Source organism: Macaca nemestrina, chromosome 12 (assembly GCF_043159975.1).
Source record: "Macaca nemestrina isolate mMacNem1 chromosome 12, mMacNem.hap1, whole genome shotgun sequence".
Taxonomy (NCBI): Eukaryota; Metazoa; Chordata; class Mammalia; order Primates; family Cercopithecidae; genus Macaca; species Macaca nemestrina.
Window position 1 is genome coordinate 30555465 of NC_092136.1, and position 22060 is coordinate 30577524.

A 22060-nucleotide genomic window follows, 5' to 3' on the forward strand; every position below is an offset into this window, starting at 1 on the left:
CCCATGAAAGGAAACTGATTCGAAACACGGCCAACATTCCCAATGACCCGTGGGTATTGGGAGGTTCTCCGTGTTCTCACCTGGAAGCTTAACATCCCAGGCTTTAGAATGGCAGTCATGATAAGCGTATTTTTATCTAGCTGAAGGATGTCTGTTGATTGATTTGATTTGATTTTAAGATAGAGGCCAAGAGCCCCTCAGAATGATAGAACAGATTTTAGGTTTGCTCCTATAGTCACCACTCCGATGAATGTTGTACCTCAGATTCCCGGCCAGTGCACCAAAATGATACGACTCCGATGACTGAGGGAACACCAGGGCCCTTTGTCTAGCACCAATTTAGATAAATGACACGGACACCCGTGGAGTGGTTTTAAGGAATGGAGAGTTTAATAGGCAAGAAAGAAGCTCCCCTGTACAGAGAGGAGGGTGGCTCCAAGCGGGGAGAGAAAACCCCACGTGCAGCGGAAAACACCGGGTTATATTAGGAGGCTGGAGGAGGTGGTGTCTGATTTCCATAGGGCCCAGGGGATTGGTTTGACCAGATATGTCATTCATGTAGCCCACGCAAAAACTAGCCTTTTAATATTCAAATACAGGCCACCATGATGTTCTGTACACGTGAAGATATCTGGGGTGACTATGGTGCTTGGCACACATGGTGACAAGAAGAAGGTAGGAATCACCATATTGGATGGACCCAGTTTCTAATGGCTGGCATTTGCATATCAAAGCTTGCCAGCCTGACCCTTTAAGCCACTCTTCTGCTAGAAAAGAAATATTTTTGGAGCTACATTATTAAAAGAAAAAAAAAAAACCTTACCAAGCTGCATTATTAAAAGAAAACAAAACCTTGCCAACCTTACCCTCTCTGTCTAAAGTAATTTCTTAATAATTCCTATAATCTGCTATTTTAATTCAAGAATTTTCAGCTCTTTAAAATGAGAAGGAAACTGACATTGACGGTGTCAGATATTGTGCTGATTGCGTTATGTCCATTGTAGCTCATTTTAATCCTCACAGCATTTTCATTGTAGGGATAAGTAAACTGACACCCAAAGTCATGTAAGCAATAAATCCAGTAATGTGGATTTGACTTTTAAGTGAGCTAACTCCAAGTCTAAGTTGAATCAGAACTTTTAGCAATTTCTAGGTTCTCATGTTACTAATTTTATATTTGGAAGGTTACTCCATCAGTCATCATTTGTAATACTTAAAATGCGTAAGTAGAACATTAGCACTGAATCTGGGGAAAAACACCACAATTTCAAGTATTCAGTTAAGTAGCTGAGAATTCAGCCTGTTAAATAATGATCCCTTTTTGAACTCAGAGATGTTTTTCCCGCTTTACCCAGTGACAGGACCTGTAAAGGCATGCTTCCTTGTTGTGATTTTCTCCACAGTGAATCTTGTTTTGTTCACTGTTACCTTGAAGGTGGACCTCATTGGGGTCTCCAGTTTATGTGGGGATTTTTCATTAGGTTCTCTCGAATTGATCAGGGCCTGGGTTTTATCTCATGCTTCTAGTGGCTTACATGGCTATCAGAATTGAAGCTCCAGGTCACCAGAGTTTTGCAATACCTTCAGGAACATTCTGGCTTTGGAGCTTACTTCTCTCCCAGGTAGTCTCATTCTCATTTGTTGTTGTTGTTGTTGCTTTGTTATACTTTTAGGTTCTGGGATCCATGTGCAGAATGTGCAGGTTTGTTACATAGGTATACCTGTGCCATGGTGGTTTGCTGCACCCCTCAACCCATCATCGATGTTAGGTATTTCTCCTAATGCTATCCCTCCTCTAGCTGCCCACCTCCTGACTGGCCCCAGTGTGTGATGTTCCCTTCCTTGTGTCCATGTGTTCTCATTGTCCAACTCCCACTTGTGAGTGATAACGTGGTGTTTGGTTTTCTGTTCCTGTGTTAGTTTGCTGAGAATGGTTTGCACCTTCATCCATGTCCCTACAAAGGATGTGAACTCATCCTTTTTTATGGCTGCATAGTATTCCATGGTGTATATGTACCACATTTTCTTTATCCAGTCTAACATTGATAGGCATTTGGGTTGATTCCAAGTCTTTGCTACTGTGAATAGTGCTGCAGTAAACATACGTGTGTGTCTTTATAGTAGAATCCCAGTAATGGGATTGCTGGGTCAAATGGTATTTCTGGTTCTAGATCCTTGAGGAGTCACCACAATGTCTTCCACAATGGTTGAACTAATTTACACTTCCACCAACGGTGTAAAAGCGTTCCTATTTCTCCACATCCTTTCTAGCATCTATCGTTTCCTGACTTTTTAGTGATCGCCGTTCTAACTAGTGTGAGAGTCTCATTCTCATTTTTTATGGTCCCTGTGAAACCTTACTTTCTTGCCAGCTCAACAACTTGTTTTGAAATATTTTTTAAAATAATTTATTCAGCATTTGTACTTATTTTCAAGTTAAGGATTGTATATCATACTGCCCAAAATGGAATTCATTGTATTTCTTCTTTATTTATTTTGTTTGTTTTCATTAATTTAAACCACAAAAAAGCAGGAGAAAATGGTGTGGATTTTTTTTTCCAAAGAAGTAATCATTGGACTTACAAAAATAAGGCTTGGTATTTATCTGTCTGTATACATACACATACACACACTCATGAACACATATCTTTGTAAAATGGGTTAAGCAAGTGTTAACTGAGATTGTTTCTTAGTGTTTTTTGTAATTTGCTTCACTTTATTTTCTCTAATGAGTATATATTGCTTTTGCAATAAGAGAAACTAAAATCATTATGGGAAAAAGGACTTTTTTGGAATAAAAATGCAATTGAACCAACACACAGAGTATGTGTTGAATGTGTAACTATCATAATATCTCATATATATATATCATTAAGCCTTAGTTAAATAAGGTGCTTTGTGTAAATAAATGTTCTGGACAGACTGTTCCTTCAGCATGAGATTCTGTTTTCTTTCAGCCATTTTAGTTGATGCTTTGTAATGTATACTGGGCATTTCCCCACCTTGTTTTTGCAGCCTGTTCCTTAGTGTTGGACTATATGGCCCTATACTGAATAATCCCGGGTTGCCAAATAATGTAGTAGATCCACTTTCTAAACATTAAAAACAAAATATGTCTGTAATAGTTTTTTCCCTCACTGTACTCTTTCTATAGTATGTTTTCTTAAACTTTCTTAAATTAGCTTCTTATTAGAAACACCAGCTGGAATAGTTACTTGATAAAATGATGTCTGTTTTAAAAATCATTGCCTTCTTTTTAGGACAAGGAGCATCCAAGATACCTGATCCCAGAACTTTGCAAACAGTTTTACCATTTGGGCTGGGTCACTGGGACTGGAGGAGGAATTAGCTTGAAGCATGGGTAAGTTTCTGGCAGCCTTTATTACTAGGAACTCTCCATTTGAGTAGACCACAGCGAGTCTAATGTGTTACATCCAAAGAACAACTGATGATCAGTTTTATGTGATACCACAGGTCTTCAGTTTCTAAATGGACAAGTGGACGTTTGTATAACTGAATGGAAGCAATGTACAAAAGCTGAAGATGTATCAAATACCTGAAGATTGAAGAACTACAATTTCAGATCACAATAATTTAGTCCTCAGTTTTTGAGTACCAGAGTTAAATAACATGCTACCAAGTATGTTCATATACCTGAAATTCCAGCGGATCCTCTCTGGGTAGATAGGATTTGTTTCAAAGGTTCAGGTACTTTGTTTTTTGAAACAGAGTCTCGCTCTGTCACTCAGGCTAGAGTGGAGTGGTGCAATCATGGCTCACTGCAGCCTTGACTTCCCTTAAGTCAAGGGAAGGCTTAAACAATCCTCCCACCTCATCCTCCTGGGTAGCTGGGACTACAGGCATGCACCACCACGCCTGGCTAATTTTTTCTTTTTTCTTTCTTTTTTTTTTTTTGTAGAGACTGGGTCTCACTGTGTTGCATGGGCTGGTCTTGAACTCCTAGGCTCAAGCAACCCACCTGCCTCGGCCTCCCAGATACATATTTTAAAGTCACTTAAATACAGATGACTAATCATTAAAAATCCTAATAATTTTTTCATTGAATCAAAAGAAAGGCAGTATGCTTCCTAAGCACCTGTATCATTAATGAATATAGTACCTGCTAATCTGTATTCCTCAGAGGACAAAATAAGATGTACTGGACTTAAATTGAAGCAGGAAGGATAAATAGTATTCAATTGCTCATTGTATTTATTTAGTGTCATTTATTCAAGAAGATAAAGAAAGTAAGTGTTAGTAAGAAGTAACTTGCTATCAATGAAATTAAGATTATAGAATCTCATTCAGGGATTTCCAACATAGGATTAATCTTTTCTTCCTCCTGAAATGTGTTAGGAATATTATTGTCTGGAGGCTGTGTGTTAAATTGAGTGATGTTGATTTATTACTTCATTCTAATTCACTTTCTTTAACAAAATTGGATTATTAAAATATTTATGTGCTGATAAGTATATATAGTCATGCCCCCAAAGAGGCTGCATTGCATATTAACGAATGGAATGTTAAATATAATCAGAACATTTTGAACAAAAGGGAGTCTATGGTATACCACAAGATGATGCCATTATAATTTTATCTGCTTTAAATTACTGAGTTAACTCATGAAATTTTCAATGAACGTTGGGAAATGACAAGAGGTGCCTCTGTTAGCAACTAGCACACTTAGGGATGTAAGTCATTTTGAACAAAAGGGAGTCTATGGCATACCACAAGATGATGCCATTGTAATTTTATCTGCTTTAAATTACTGAGTTAACTCATGAAATTTTCATTCTGGCACAGTTAGGGATATAAGTATGCTCTCAGTCTAGTAAGATTATGTTTCACATGGTAGATCAATAAATCCATCTGTGCCTCCTCTCTTACCATCAGCCTAGCTGCTGATGTGTAAATACAGCATTGCTCAAGCTTTCACATTAGTTTGCCAAAACTTTCAAGATGGCCTATTCACAGCAAACCCTATGATAACAACATTTATTCTTGTTTCATGTATCCATTTAGAAGTTGAGTCCCAGTAATACAGTTTCCCAACTGTGTTATTTATAATAAATCATATTCTAAATGCTGCCTTTAGTTAGCTGCTTTTTATTTGCATGTTCAGAAATAGTTTGTGTATGTATAAAATAAAGCTTTCTACCAAATGAGCTAAAATAACCATTTCCAACTGGCTCTTTTAAAAAAACCAGCCAAGTTAGAAATAGGTGAATGCAGGACTCAAGATGAAATTTTTCTTATCAAAAAGACATAAAGAACTATGTTCTTTCTAGTAGAATTTTACTAATCCACGCACTACCATTGTATGTGGCCACCATAAACCACTCATTGGCACATCTTTTAAAATTAAATGGTTTTTATAGCACTATAATCAGCTTATAGGAAATTTTCATCATATATGTGAAATGCTTTATCCTTAGTTCTTAATGGGTATGGAGATCATGGATGGAAAGAGCCACAGTCATGTGGCACTGTATTTGGAATCTTATTAAATTTGTGCTTTACGTAGTAAAATGAATATTTTGTAGTAAAATGTTGGTTTTTTCCCCTAATATTTAAATGACTTAAGTCACTAGCATTATCAGCAATACTATTCTCATGTTGTTAGTGAAAGTTTGGCTCTTTGATGCTTAGGGCAAATAAATTTGGAATAAAGTGCAAACCCAATAAATTATGATTCCACAATAATATAGACAATAAAATCGGGAACATAAAATGATTTACTGATTCCAAGGTTTGACTCGGCCATTCCAGCTTATGCCACAAGTGTGTGGTACCAAAAATTAAGTCACAAGAAGGAAATAAAGGACCGAAAAAATAATAGTAATCAAGGCAATTCCAGGATACTCAATAGCCACTGGGTTTAGGTTAGATCCCTATCATTCAAATTTGTAATTTCCTATTTTCACAGAGTAATATTGACAGGTGTCGGAGAGACTGATCCTGTTGCATGTGATTAGGACTACAATTAATAAAGTCATATTGTAGACAAAATAATTGAAGCACTATAAGATTTAAATTATTTTTTAAATGACCAGAAAGCAAATAAAAATAGAAGCAACTGAACAAAGATGTATTTTGACCTCTTGGGGGTTGGCCCTTGCTTACCACAGTGAAAATGCAGGAGTACAGAGAAGTATATTCCAAAATTTAGTAACTTGAAATTCAAAATGCTTTCTGTGTGTGGCTTAAAGTACCAAGTAGATATTTCACTTTAGTATATGGCGTGTTTCTATTCTAAAAAACACTGTCATTTTTATATTTTTATCCAGATATCTCGTTCTTTGTAGATGTAAATATATTTTTCTAAAACATATTTGGCTAATGTTTTAATTACCCTAAGTTCATCAAAGTCTAAATTAATTTCAGTTTTACAAAGACATTTACAGGACTCAGCATACCAAGTCACTGAATAAACAGAATACCCTACTTTATAGAATAGTTTTACTTACCAGCAGACCGTTTTGTACTTTATTTGAGTCTATTCCCAGGACTGCATAAATTTCTACCCACATAAGAAGACCCACAAGTCCACTTATCTATACAGGTGAGTGGACTACGTACCATACATGAGTCTAGAGCTTCTTCCATGTTACACAAGGACACCAGATTTAGATCACTAGTATTCACAAAGAGCCCTTGTTAATAGTATGATCCCAACCCATTCTCACTGGTTCCAGAGGAATATCCCTTTATGTTATCCTTATGTCGCAGAACTCGGAAACAATAACCACTTCATGAAAGTGAATGCTTGCATGCAGCTTACAGTGCATTGGATTTCCACTCACATTATCAGACATTTGTTTTCTAGACTTCATCAGTAGAACCTTAAAGAAACTTCTGTTTCACCCTACATTTTTATTGATTCCAAGCCTACAGGTTTATTAGTAACCTGAACTTCAGCAGCTTGATATATAGGCCATTATCCTCATTTGCACTATGAAATGTTTGATATGTGTTCAATGTCCCTATGTCTGTGCCTTACTGGCAGAAACTAGAGCATGCAGGTACTGGCATTTTCTTGGTTTACATATATATGGGCAGCTCATTAATACTCTCTGGTGGCAACTGAAACTGGTAATTTATCAAAGATATCCAACGAAAAGAGAAAAAATCTGATACGTGAGCCAAGGGACGTTTGTTTAGTTGTTGTTGAGGGTGGAAAGACTTTAGACAAGATTTGAAATTAATTTCCAGGAGGGGGCGGAGCAAGATGGCCAAATAGGAACAGCTCCAGTCTCCAACTCCCAGCGCGAGCCACACAGAAGACAGGTGATTTCTGCATTTTCAACTGAAGTACTGGGTTTATCTCACTAGGGAGTGCCTGACAATCAGTGCTGGTCAGCTGCTGCAGCCCGACCAGCAAGAGCTGAAGCAGGGCAAGCTGAAGCAGGGTGAGGCATCGCCTCACCTGGGAAGTGCAAGGGGGAAGGGAATCCCTTTTCCTAGCCAGGGGAATTGAGACACACAACACCTGGAAAATCGGGTAACTCCCACCCCAATACTGCGCTCTACCAAGGATCTTAGCAAACGGGCACACCAGGAGACTATATCCCACACCTGGCCGGGAGGGTCCCACACCCACGGAGCCTCCCTCATTGCTAGCACAGCAGTCTGTGATCTCCCGGCAAGGCAGCAGCGAGGCTGGGGGAGGGGCGCCCGCCATTGCTGAGGCTTAAGTAGATAAAGCGGCTGGGAAGCTCAAACTGGGTGGAGCTCACAGCAGCTCAGGAGCCCTGCCTGTCTCTGTAGACTCCACCTCTGGGGACAGGGCACAGCTAAACAACAACAACAACAAAAAGCAGCTGAAACCTCTGCAGATGCAAACGACTCTGTCTGACAGCTTTGAAGTGAGCAGTGGATCTCCCAACACAGAGGCTGAGATCTGAGAACAGACAGACTACCTGCTCAAGTGGGTCCCTGACCCCTGAGTAGCCTAACTGGGAGACATCCCCCACTAGGGGCAGACCGACACCCCACACCTCACACGGTGGAGTACACCCCTGAGAGGAAGCTTCCATAGCAAGAATCAGACAGGTACACTTGCTGTTCAGCAATATTCTATCTTCTGCAGCCTCTGCTGCTGATACCCAGGCAAACAGGGTCTGGAGTGGACCTCAAGCAATCTCCAACAGACCTACAGCTGAGGGTCCTGACTGTTAGAAGGAAAACTAACAGGAAGGACACCCACACCAAAACCCCATCAGTACGTCACCATCATCAAAGACCAGAGGCAGATAAAACCACAAAAATGGGGAAAAAGCAGGGCAGAAAAGCTGGAAATTCAAAAAATAAGAGTTCATCGCCCCCTGCAAAGGAACGCAGCTCATCACCAGTAACGGATCAAAGCTGGACGGAGAATGACTTTGAAGAGATGAGAGAAGAAGGCTCCAGTCCATCAAACTTCTCAGAGCTAAAGGAGGAATTACGTACCCAGCGCAAAGAAACTAAAAATCTTGAAAAAAAAGTGGAAGAATTGATAGCTAGAATAATTAATGCAGAGAAGGCCATAAACGAATGGACAGAGATGAAAACCATGACACGAGAATTACGCGACAAATGCACAAGCTTCAGTAACTGACTCGATCAACTGGAAGAAAGAGTATCAGCGATTGAGGATCAAATGAATGAAATGAAGCGAGAAGAGAAACCTAAAGAAAAAAGAAGAAAAAGAAATGAACAAAGCCTGCAAGAAGCATGGGATTATGTAAAAAGACCAAATCTACGTCTGATTGGGGTGCCTGAAAGTGAGGGGGAAAATGGAACCAAGTTGGAAAACACTCTTCAGGATATCATCCAGGAGAACTTCCCCAACCTAGTAGGGCAGGCCAACATTCAAATTCAGGAAATACAGAGAACGCCACAAAGATACTCCTCGAGAAGAGCAACTCCAAGACACATAATTGTCAGATTCACCAAAGTTGAAATCAAGGAAAAATCTTAAGGGCAGCCATAGAAAAAGGTCGGGTTACCCACAAAGGGAAGCCCATCAGACTAACAGCAGATCTCTCACCAGAAACTCTACAAGCCAGAAGAGAGTGGGGGCCAATATTCAACATTCTTAAAGAAAAGAATTTTAAACCCAGAATTTCATATCCAGCCAAACTAAGTTTCATAAGTGAAGGAGAAATAAAATCCTTTACAGATAAGCAAATGCTTAGAGATTTTGTCACCACCAGGCCTGCCTTACAAGAGACCCTGAAGGAAGCACTAAACATGGAAAGGAACAACCGGTACCAGCCATTGCAAAAACATGCCAAAATGTAAAGACCATCGAGGCTAGGAAGAAACTGCATCAACTAACGAGAAAAATAACCAGTTAATATCATAATGGCAGGATCAAGTTCACACATAATATTAACCTTAAATGTAAATGGACTAAATGCTCCAATTAAAAGACACAGACTGGCAAACTGGATAAAGAGTCAAGACTCATCAGTTTGCTGTATTCAGGAGACCCATCTCACATGCAGAGACATACACAGACTCAAAATAAAGGGATGGAGGAAGGTCTACCAAGCAAATGGAGAACAAAAAATAGCAGGGGTTGCAATACTAGCCTCTGATAAAACAAACTTTAAACCATCAAAGATCAAAAGAGACAAAGAAGGCCATTACATAATGGTAAAGGGATCAATTCAACAGGAAGAGCTAACTATCCTAAATATATATGCACCCAATACAGGAGCACCCAGATTCATAAAGCAAGTCCATAAAGACTTACAAAGAGACTTAGACTCCCATACAATAATAATGGGAGACTTCAACACCCCACTGTCAACATTAGACAGATCAACGAGACAGAAAGTTAACAAGGATATCCAGGAATTGAACTCATCTCTGCAGCAAGCAGACCTAATAGACATCTACAGAACTCTCCACCCCAAATCAACAGAATATACATTCTACTCAGCACCACATCACACTTATTCCAAAATTGACCACATAATTGGAAGTAAAGCACTCCTCAGCAGATGTACAAGAACAGAAATTATAACAAACTGTCTCTCAGACCACAGTGCAATCAAACTAGAACTCAGGACTAAGAAACTCAATCAAAACCACTCAACTACATGGAAACTGAATAACCTGCTCCTGAATGACTAGTGGGTACATAACAAAATGAAGGAAGAAATAAAGATGTTCTTTGAAACCAATGAGAACAAAGATACAACATACCAGAATCTCTGGGACACATTTAAAGCAGTGTGTAGAGGGAAATTTATGGCACTAAATGCACACAAGAGAAAGCTGGAAAGATCTAAAATTGACATTCTAACATCACAATTAAAAGAACTAGAGAAGCAAGAGCAAACACATTCAAAAGCTAGCAGAAGGCAAGAAATAACTAAGATCAGAGCAGAACTGAGGGAGATAGAGACACAAAAAACCCTCCAAAAAATCAATGAATCCAGGAGTTGGTTTTTTGAAAAGATCAACAAAATTGATAGACCGTTAGCAAGACTAATAAAGAAAAAAAGAGAGACGAATCAAATAGACGCAATAAAAAATGATAAAGGGGTTATCACCACCGACCCCACAGAAATACAAACTACCATCAGAGAATACTATAAACACCTCTACACAAATAAACTAGAAAATCTAGAAGAAATGGATAATTTCCTGGACACTTACACTCTCCCAAGACTAAACCAGGAAGAAGCTGAATTCCTGAATAGACCAATAGCAGGCTCTGAAATTGAGGCAATAATTAATAGCCTACCGATGAAAAAAAGTCCAGGACCAGATGGATTCACAGCTGAATTCTACCAGAGGTACAAGGAGGAGCTGGTACCATTCCTTCTGAAACTATTCCAATCAATAGAAAAAGAGGGAATCCTCCCTAATCATTTTATGAGGCCAACATCATCCTGATACCAAAGCCTGGCAGAGACACAACAAAAAAAGAGAATTTTAGATCAATATCCCTGATGAACATCGATGCAAAAATCCTCAATAAAATACTGGCAAACCGGATCCAGCAGCACATCAAAAAGCTTATCCACCATGATCAAGTGGGCTTCGTACCTGGGATGCAAGGCTGGTTCAACATACGCAAGTCAATAAACGTAATCCAGCATATAAACAGAACCAAAGACAAAAACCACATGATTATCTCAATAGATGCAGAAAAGGCCTTTGACAAAATTCAGCAGCCCTTCATGCTAAAAACGCCCAATAAATTCGGTATTGATGGAACGTATCTCAAAATAATAAGAGCTATTTATGACAAACCCACAGCCAATATCATACTGAATGGGCAAAAACTGGAAAAATTCCCTTTGAAAACTGGCACAAGACAGGGATGCCCTCTCTCACCACTCCTATTCAACATAGTGTTGGAAGTTCTGGCTAGGGCAATCAGGCAAGAGAAAGAAATAAAGGGTATTCAGTTAGGAAAAGAAGAAGTCAAATTGTCCCTGTTTGCAGATGACATGATTGTATATTTAGAAAACCCCATTGTCTCAGCCCAAAATCTCCTTAAGCTGATAAGAAACTTCAGCAAAGTCTCAGAATACAAAATTAATGTGCAAAAATCACAAGCATTCTTATACACCAGTAACAGATAAACAGAGAGCCAAATCAGGAATGAACTTCCATTCACAATTGCTTCAAAGAGAATCAAATACCTAGGAATCCAACTTACAAGGGATGTGAAGGACCTCTTCAAGGAGAACTACAAGCCACTGCTCAGTGAAATAAAAGAGGACACAAACAAATGGAAGAACATACCACACTCATGGATAGGAAGAATCAATATCGTGAAAATGGCCATACTGCCCAAGGTAATTTATAGATTCAATGCCATCCCCATCAAGTTACCAATGAGTTTCTTCACAGAATTGGAAAAAACTGCTTTAAAGTTCATATGGAACCAAAAAAGAGCCCGCATCTCCAAGACAATCCTAAGTCAAAAGAACAAAGCTGGAGGCATCACGCTACCTGACTTCAAACTATACTACAAGGCTACAGTAACCAAAACAGCATGGTACTGGTACCAAAACAGAGATATAGACCAATGGAACAGAACAGAGTCCTCAGAAATAATACCACACATCTACAGCCATCTAATCTTTGACAAACCTCAGAAAAATAAGAAATGGGGAAAGAATTCCCTATTTAATAAATGGTGCTGGGAAAATTGGCTAGCCATAAGTAGAAAGCTGAAACTGGATCCTTTCCTTACTCCTTATACAAAAATTAATTCAAGATGGATTAGAGACTTAAATCTTAGACCTAATACCATAAAAACCCTAGAAGAAAACCTAGGGAATACCATTCAGGACATAGGCATGGGCAAGGACTTCATGTCTAAAACACCAAAAGCAACGGCAACAAAAGCCAAAATTGACAAATGGGATCTAATTAAACTAAAGAGCTTCTGCACAGCAAAAGAAACTACCATCAGAGTGAACAGGCAACCTACAGAATGGGAGAAAATTTTTGCAATCTACTCATCTGGCAAAGGGCTAATATCCAGAACCTACAAAGAACTCAAACAAATTTACAAGAAAAAAACAACCCCATTGAAAAGTGGGCAAAGGATATGAACAGACAGTTCTCAAAAGAAGACATTCATACAGCCAACAGACACATGAAAAAATGCTCATCATCACTGGCCATCAGAGAAATGCAAATCAAAACCACAATGAGATACCATCTCACTCCAGTTAGAATGGCAATCATTAAAAAGTCAGGAAACAACAGGTGCTGGAGAGGATGTGGAGAAATAGGAACACTTTTACACTGTTGGTGGGATTGTAAACTAGTTCAACCATTATGGAAAACAGTATGGCGATTCCTCAAGGATCTAGAACTAGAAGTACCATATGACCCAGCCATCCCATTACTGGGTATATACCCAAAGGATTATAAATCATGCTGCTATAAAGACACATGCACACATATGTTTGTTGCGGCACTATTCACAGTAGCAAAGACTTGGAATCAACCCAAATGTCCATCAGTGACAGACTGGATTAAGAAAATGTGGCACATATACACCATGGAATACTATGCAGCCATAAAAAAGGATGAGTTTGTGTCCTTTGTAGGGACATGGATGCAGCTGGAAACCATCATTCTCAGCAAACTCTGGCAAGAACAGAAAACCAAACACCGCATGTTCTCACTCATAGGTGGGAACTGAACAATGAGATCACTTGGACTTGGGAAGGGGAACATCACACACCGGGGCCTATCATGGGGTGGGGAGGAGGGGGGAGGGATTGCATTGGGAGTTATACCTGATGTAAATGACGAGTTGATGGGTGCTGACGAGTTGATGGGTGCAGCACACCAACATGGCACAAGTATACATATGTAACAAACCTGCACGTTATCCACATGTACCCTAGAACTTGAAGTATAATAAAAAATAAAAATAAAAAAAAGAAATTAATTTCCAAATCCAATTTGAGAGCACCTTGTGGTAAATGGTAGGCTATAGCATCTCCCTTAGTCCAACATCTTGTAACAAAGAGATCTTCACATGTAGCCATTCTTATATTTTGAACTCTTTTTAGTTGTTTTAGCTTTTTACTAAATTTTTTCCAAGATATATGTGCTTTTCAAATGGGAAGCATGTGATTCTATCCAAAAAGTAGCCCAGTGTTAATACAGTAATTTAAGAAACCGTCCAGCAGAGGTCTCTGAACTTCATGGTTTAATAAGAGCATTTCGAACAATAAATCAAACCTGATTCTTTGCATGACAGAAATATACTTCTATTGAGCATATTTTCCAGATTGGATTTTAGAATAACTGTATTTCACATAGGTTAAACTCTGCTTATTCATGTTTAAAGACACCGAAGACTTATGTTTTCAGATTTTTATTCCCCTAACTGGACAAAAACCTGGTTACCACCAACTTTGCACTATAAAAAGAATAAATATATATGAAAACGTGGAAGACAAAAGCAACAACTAATAATTCTACTATGCCACCAGCACTACAAAGGCATTGATGTAGTTTGACTTACTTTCTATGCAGCCAAAATCCATAATTAAATCAAGCAACTGGCTGTATTGCTTGATTTATAAAGAACATGCATGATTGGACTGTGAAGATATACTTTTCTTTGTGCAAAAGCAGGAAATAAATAAATACCAATTTGTATGTTTTGTGTTGCCAGCGATGAAATCTACATTGCTCCTTCAGGAGTGCAAAAGGAACGAATTCAGGTATGATAAAGGGATTCTTTAACCTCAGTGTCTCTTCTTCTTAATTACTGTTTTATGAAATGGAATTAATTTTAAAAGAAAACGTTCATTTTATCACAACAATTTGAATAACTAATCAACAAACATTTATTGAGTAATTATTAAATGTTTTTTAAGGTGGTAGATATCCTCCATACAACCAGTGTATGTTTTGAAATCTTATTCAGCCTATAGGGGGCAAAAGTGAATAGTGCAGTCTTAAATCACAGTAAAGAACAAGTATGACTTTGCAGCTTTATAACACTACGATCTTTATCAGGCTGGTGGAATAATCAGATTGATGATCTCAGATGAAACAAATTAATTCATATTTCATAATAGCAAAGTTATTCTAATTTCGAGATTTCAAGTTATGAAACTTTGTTTCAGATTTTGAGAAGTCTCATTCTGTGTTAATGCTGGAGTAATACCCCAAATCTAGTTAAAGCAAACACATAATTATTTAACTTCTAATACAAGAAAAAAGAAAAGCTGCTTTGTTAATAAAACGTTTATATTGTAGTTTTTTGATAAACCTTGGCAGATAAAAGCTACAAATCAGAAATACTTGAGGGTGAAGGGTGGGAGGAGATGAGGATGGAAAAACTGCTGTCAGTTACTATGCTTATTACGTGGGTGACAAAATAATCTGTACACCAGACTCTTGTAACATGCAATTTACCTATGTAACAAACCTCCACATGTACCCCTGGACCTAAAATAAAAGTTGAAAAAAAAAGAAAAACCTGTAGATCTACATAATTTCTTAAGCTTTAAGAAGAATATACCTTATTGAGATTAACCTTTCTGAGTACCAGCTAAATTTCTCAAGGGTTAGAAAATTTTACTCAAAATTTTGGTTTTATTTTACAAAATGTGGAGAAAAAATTTTAACACCCGTCTTTGGAATGTCGATTTCTTTATATAGGCTCTCTGAAATATAGTTGTGAAATTATAGGGCAAAGTTGAGAAGCTAAATTGATGAAATGACAGCAGTAAAATCATTACATAAATAGTAATTTTCCTTATCATTTTTTGTCTTCAAATTTTTTTTAATTTTTGAGATTTATATTAAACTTTTGAGAATATTTTTACCAGTAGAAATCATTTTTTTATTTCTCAAAATTGTTAAATTATTTTGAGAAACTATAATTATATATTTAAAATGTAAATTAAATATATACATATATTAGCACTCTTTGTATATGTATACTAAATATATACACAAGTATGTATACTATAGATAAACACTTTCTTGTATTCTTGTGTATATGTACACAAGAAAAGAAACATTTCTAGTTGGTATTTTATAAGCCCTCTTTTTTTCTTTTTTTCCCTCTATAAATAGCCTGAAGACATGTTCGTTTGTGATATAAATGAAAAGGACCTAAGTGGACCTTTGCCATCTAAGAAGCTAAAAAAAAGCCAGTGTACTCCTCTTTTCATGAATGCTTACACAATGAGAGGTATGCAGACAATGTATTCAACATAAAGAATATTTGCAGAGTAGGCTCCTCTAAATAATGGTAATTATTATTTCAGTTAACATTTCTTGGATACCCACCATATGCAAGAACTTTAAGTGCATGAACTTACTCAGTTTTCACATCAACCTATGAGGAAGGTCCATTATTCCACTTACCCTGGTGCCCACCACCAACTTATTCCATGCCGGGAAAAATAAGCCCATAACCATATGTATATATATGTATAACTGTCTGGCCTTTTTTTTCTTTAAAAGCTGTAATTCGGCCTTCACTGAGCATGCAGCTTTCTTCCTCCTCCTCCAGGAGCAGGTGCAGTGATTCATACCCACTCTAAAGCTGCTGTGATGGCCACCCTTCTCTTTCCAGGACGGGAGTTTAAAATTACACATCAAGAGATGATAAAAGGAATAAAGAAATGTACTTCCGGAGGATATTATAGGTATTTTTTTTCCTTTTCTTAAATAATTTGAAAAGAATTCTTCCTTCTCTTTGATAAATAGAATACTGATCATTTTATGCGTATAATGAGATGTCATGGGATCTGTATTAAATAATACTCCATTTAATATTACACTTCCAGACCTATTCTCATGACACAAATGGGATGTCTTCCCTCCTCTCCCGCCCCTATACCAGCCATGGTAAATTAGCAATATGAATAATGAAATATTTGTTTAAGTAAACTGAAAAAAATCTTGACTGAGAGCTCTACCATTATGGAAAGACTATGGTCCTATATTGAGGCACTCAAAGATCTCTTCACCTTCACTTTGGTCTTCAGAAATTTGAGCAGTGACTACAGTTTATACTTCATGATGATTTAATTTAGTGTTTCTGGAATATTTTCATATTTATGTAAGTTTTCTTAATAAAGTAGATCTCTGTATTTTTAGAATTTTTCAGTGTGGAAGGTGATATGGATAGTAAGTATAGATTACCATTCTAGATCAGTTTAAATAAATTCACCAGTCCACAAAAGTGTAGTAATTCTTCATAATTCTAGAATATAATGGCATGAAGAAACATGTTCTCAGTGTTCAGGGGCAAGCTAAGCATTTCATTTGAGTTTATTAGCATTCTCATTCCTGAACCTTCACTCTTAATTTCCTAAAGGGCTTGATCCTACCTTGCCTTGTTTAGAGGAAAACGGTGCCCGTTTTACTAAAGTGTTATTACTACAATATCATACTCTTACTGCACATAATGGAATGTACATGTTTAAACTAGTGCACTGAGATACTGATTTGATTTCAGTTAATATTTATTGTGTGCTTAAAGCATTCCTCAGGACTGTGAAACACCAATTTACAAAAGTTAAATATTTAAATTAAGAGAAGTGTACATACTGAGGAAAGTAGAGTCCCAGATTGCCTCTTCCATATCTGGGGCTGAAGGAGAGGCCTTATGGGTGCTATCAGTTTCATATGAATTTTATTGTTTTGATGAAGAAATAAAAATAGATCAGAAGAATCAGTTTTTCTGAAAAGAGGGAAAAGGTAAGGTAGAGGAACAGGGCATAAGAGAGTCTTTGCAATTTTGTAGAGAGGCCAAACATGGTGGCCCTTTGCAATTTTGTTGGAGCCTAGCTGGGAAATGAGTAATAGAGTCATTATCACAGCTCGGGAGGCAGTGTTATTGTGTCTGAATTTGAAGAGAATCCTGAGTCTAATCAAAAGAAGGGCAGTGACAGCTGGATGAGGTAAGAAAGGATGGAGTTTAAAATTATCCACTGTATTTTTTTTTAAGTTTATCTTTTATATAAAGAACATCTTTAAAATACAGTCACATGTCACTGTGGATGGGGATATGTTCTGCGAAATGTGTCACTAGGTGATTTCATCATTGCTTGTGTATGCAGAGTGTACATACACAAACCTAGACGGTATAGCCTACTGCACACCCAGGGCATATGGTATAGCCTAATGCTCCTAGGCTACAAGCCTGCATAGCAGGTTAGTACAAAGTACTGTAGGCAATTGCAACACAATGGTAGGTATTTGTGTATCTAAACATAGAAAAGGTTCGGTAAAAAAATACGATGTAAAAGAGAAAAAGTGTTACACCTGTGTAAGGCCCTGACCATGAACGGAGCTTGCAGGACTGGAAGTTGTTCTGGGTGAATCAGTGAGTGAGTGGTGAGTAAATGTGAAGGCCCAGGACGTTACACTGCTGTAGACTTTATAAACATTGTACGTTTAGGCTACACGAAATTTATTGAAAACATTTCTTAATGACCTCAGCTTACTGTAACTTTTTTAGTTTATCAAGCTTTTACTTTTTTTTTTTTTTTTTTACTTTTGGACTCTTGTAATAGTACCTTAAAACACACATTGTACAGCTATACAAAAATATTTTTATATCCTTATTCTATAAGTTTTTCTATTTTAATTTTTTTTAACTTTTTAATTTTTTTTTTTTTTAAATCTGAGACAGAAACACATATATTAGCCTTAGTGTACACAGGGTCGGGGTCATCAATATCACTGCCTTCCACCTCCACACCTTGTCTCACTGGAAGGTCTTCAGGGGCAAGTAACATGCGTGGAGCTCACATTTCCTGTGATAACAGGGCCGTCTTCTGGAATACCTCCTGAAGGACCTGCCTGAGGCTGCTTTACAGTTAACTTTTTAAAAACTATATAAGTAGAAAGAGTACCCCCTAAAATAGTGTTTTAAAATTATAGTGTAATAAATACATAAACTACTAACATAGTCATTTATTATTATTATCAAGTATTAAATACTGTACATAATTGTATATGCTGTACTTTCATAGAGCTAGCAGCACAGTAGGTTTCTTTACACCAGCATCACCACAGATATTTGCATAATATGTGGTGCTGTAACCTTATGACAGCTAAGCGGTCATTAGGCGATAGGAGTTGTTGGGAGCCGAAAATGCCAAAGGGATCGTGATCAACTCAGCATTCCACTGGAGGCTGTATGATCAAACAGCTAACTGTTTATCATGAATGCAGGATGTGAGCAAACTCACCCTGCGCCTGCCACCAAAAGGTTTGCTGAGGGACATCACTCCCTGGCACAGGGCTCCTTGAAGTTATCTGTTGAGAACTCTAGCACCTATTGTTTGAAGGATGCAGTCTCACAAGCCTGCTGTGAACCAAATGGCTGACTGACAGCTGCCTGACAATCACCCCCCCACGATCACCCCCCATTTCTCGTTGTCTCTTTTACCAATAAATATGGAGGGCTATGTAAAGCTCAGGGCCCTTGTCCACTAGAGGCAAGGTGCCCCCAACCCCTTCTTCCAAACGTACTCTCTTGTCTTTATCTTTTATTCCCATGTTCACCCCCTTTGTTAGGAGTTTTTCAGCTCCGTTATAATCTTATAGGACCACTATCATATCTGTGGTCTGACATTGACAGAAACATGGTTTCTGTCATGACTATACTAGTTCTTACCAGGGAAGGTTAACATATGTATCTGTATAATGTGTACGTATATACATGTGTATATAATATATATGTATACATATATTATAGTTGTATAATGGTATACGTATACATAACATTTATATTATAATTGTACTCCCTTTCAGAAGCAGCGTTTCTATGGTACAGTGAAAACAATACTCTTTGAGGGTCAAAGGGCTATCCTGGCTCTCTTTCTCATTTAACTTGTCTGGATCAGTGTCATGTTTGTAAAGTGGGAGGATTGGCTTGAATTCGCTTTCAGGTCTTATTTTGCTGTGAAATTATTTTGCTCCTGAAAATATATCTGACTATTGAGTGCATGCTAGAGAAAAATATAAGTTTGTGGTTCTCTTGGCCAATATTAGGAAAGATTTGAGACTAGCAATTCATTCCTTCAATATTAAGGATAGTGGGATTTGTTTTTTGTTTTGTTTTGTTTTTTTTTGAGACTAAGTCTGGCTCTGTTGCCCAGGCTAGAGTGTAGTGGCTCAATCTTGACTCATGCAACCTCTGCCTCCCGGGCTCAAGCCATTCTCTCACCTCAGTCTTCCAAGTACCTGGGACTACAGGCATGCACCACCATACCTGGCTGATTTTTGTATTTTTTGTAGAGACAGGGTTTCACCACGTTGGCCAGGCTGGTTTTGAATTCATGAGCTCAAGCAGTCCACCTGCCTTGGCTTCCCAAAGTGCTGGGATTATAGCCATGAGCCACCACACTCAGCCATAGTTAAGGATATTCTATAATTACCTCTGTTTTACTTAAGTGAAGTAATGGGCAGCTCTATACTCTTAATGATAATGGTTGGCCAAGTTATCAGTCACATGATGACTACTTAGTCTATGCTTGCCCTGCAGTAGCAATTTCTGAATACTTTAGCTAGAAATTTTTTTTTTTTTTTTAAGTTTTAGCACTACAAAGTATCTGAGATACTAGTGCCACAAACCATGCTTGTGTTTATTGATTTGCCTATCTCAGATACTTTGGGGTTCTGCAGAAATGAAATACAGTGATTTTGTATTATTGGGAAATTCTTAATATATAATTCAATTTTTAATCTTTTCTATGCTTCTGATTCTGCAATATATCATTTGCCATCTCCTTGTGTAAATATTATGATTGTCCCTGCTTCAAGGAAACATTTGCATGATCTTGATGATTTCTTTGTTAGGTTTTGCTGTATTTTACAAATTTCCACCACTTAGGTTTAGGATTAGACCAAGCCTGCCACATTACCAAGGTACCTTTTGGTAGAGATGGTTATACAAGATACATAGAATAACACGCAATATCCTGTTCATAAAAAGAGCGTGTCTAACTGGTTACTTGAAAAAATTACATATTGTATACATAGCAATGCTTGATTTTTTTTAATGGAAAAAAATAGCTTGTTTTGTCTTACAGATATGATGATATGTTAGTGGTACCCATTATTGAGAATACACCTGAGGAGAAAGACCTCAAAGATCGAATGGCTCATGCAATGAATGAATACCCAGACTCCTGTGCAGTACTGGTCAGACGTCATGGAGTATATGTGTGGGGGGAAACATGGGAGAAAGCCAAAACCATGTGAGTGTAAATCAACATGGGAAATAAGTTACCACCCGCTAAATGTGAAAGAAAATAAAGTATGTCAGTTGGTTTAAATTTAAATTGTTTATCATTATTTCTAGATACTTTATTTTTATTATATATTCATTCATGAAGAAGTATTGATTGGATGAGCTATTGTTTGGCAAGGCTCTAGGAATGTTAATAGAGGAAGAAGACACAGATCCCAAGTTACAAAAGTTCTATTTCAGAAAGTGACATCTAGTTTTTAAAAAGTGTAAATTTATGTAGGCAGTATATTTTAAACTCTCTTTCATTTCCTGAGAGGTATGTAATATGGTTGCATGACTTAATATGATTCCTTTCTGTGTTTTAAAAATGTTGAGGGCAAAATAAAGTTTTGGCCTAGAATTGAGAGAAAATATGTACTAGGAACAAAGCAGAGTTAACTGTAAGAGAGGAGAAATGTGATTCTTTAGGATTGGAGAACTCTGTTGTTCAATAAACACTGGTTCTTTTTGCTTTTTGTTTTACAGGTGTGAGTGTTATGACTATTTATTTGATATTGCCATATCAATGAAGAAAGTGGGACTTGATCCTTCACAGCTCCCAGTTGGAGAAAATGGAATTGTCTAAGCCGAAAGGAAGTCTAATTATATACAGAGATAAAGCTCAACATAATTATTATTTAAATAAAAGCTATTTTTTTTAATGAATTGAAATTTTTCATGATGCTACTAATTTGCCACTAAATACTGCAAATGGTCACCCTGAATCTCTTCTGACTTTGGATGTTATTTGCTTATATTCTTATAATTTTAAATGAGGGGACAGTGAAATGACAATTTTATACTCTATGTTTTTGTTTATTTTTAAATCCTTAGCAGCAAAATATTTGCCTTTAATTTCTTTTTTATATATACTCTCAGAAAATTCCTCTTAATTTTTAAAGATGCTGGTGATAATAAAATTCATTGGAAAATTTCCTCATTGTGAAATGAGCATTTTCTTGTTTTAATGTTGGTGTCAGAAAATATATGTGAAACATTAAGTCCAAATTTATCCCTCAATGTTAATGTTAATAGATTTCCCCTATTAACTTTAGTGTTTCCCTGTAGTCTACAATAGGGCACTCATTTTATTTTGGGATCAGTTGTGAAATTCAGATCAGGTGGTATTAACTCAAAATTCCCTTAACCAAACAGATCTTGATCAAACCAGTGATGTAATCAGAAAGTACTTTCTTTAAAATTGTTTTAAATTTTAGGTTTGGGGGTACACACATGAAGGTTTGTTACATAGACAAACATGTCAAGGGGTTTGTTGTACATATTATTATGTCACCCAGGTATTTAGTTCAGTCA

General features: G+C 37.3%; 1 protein-coding gene across 4 annotated transcripts in view; it reads left to right on the forward strand.

Annotated features, from left to right (window-relative positions):
- Window positions 1–21681, forward strand: part of API (APAF1 interacting protein) — a 39658-nt gene extending 17977 nt beyond the window's left edge. For 3 of the 4 annotated variants that reach the window (XM_011724080.2, XM_011724078.2, XM_011724079.2), the window contains 6 exons: window positions 3261–3361; window positions 14153–14201; window positions 15568–15685; window positions 16010–16145; window positions 20547–20714; window positions 21233–21681. In XM_011724080.2, coding sequence (XP_011722382.2) covers window positions 3261–3361; window positions 14153–14201; window positions 15568–15685; window positions 16010–16145; window positions 20547–20714; window positions 21233–21332 — 672 coding nt within the window. In that variant the 3' untranslated portion in view covers window positions 21333–21681. The remainder of the gene's footprint in view (window positions 1–3260; window positions 3362–14152; window positions 14202–15567; window positions 15686–16009; window positions 16146–20546; window positions 20715–21232) is intronic. The other variant, XM_011724081.2, reaches the window with a different exon arrangement.
- Window positions 21682–22060: the final 379 nt, after the last annotated feature.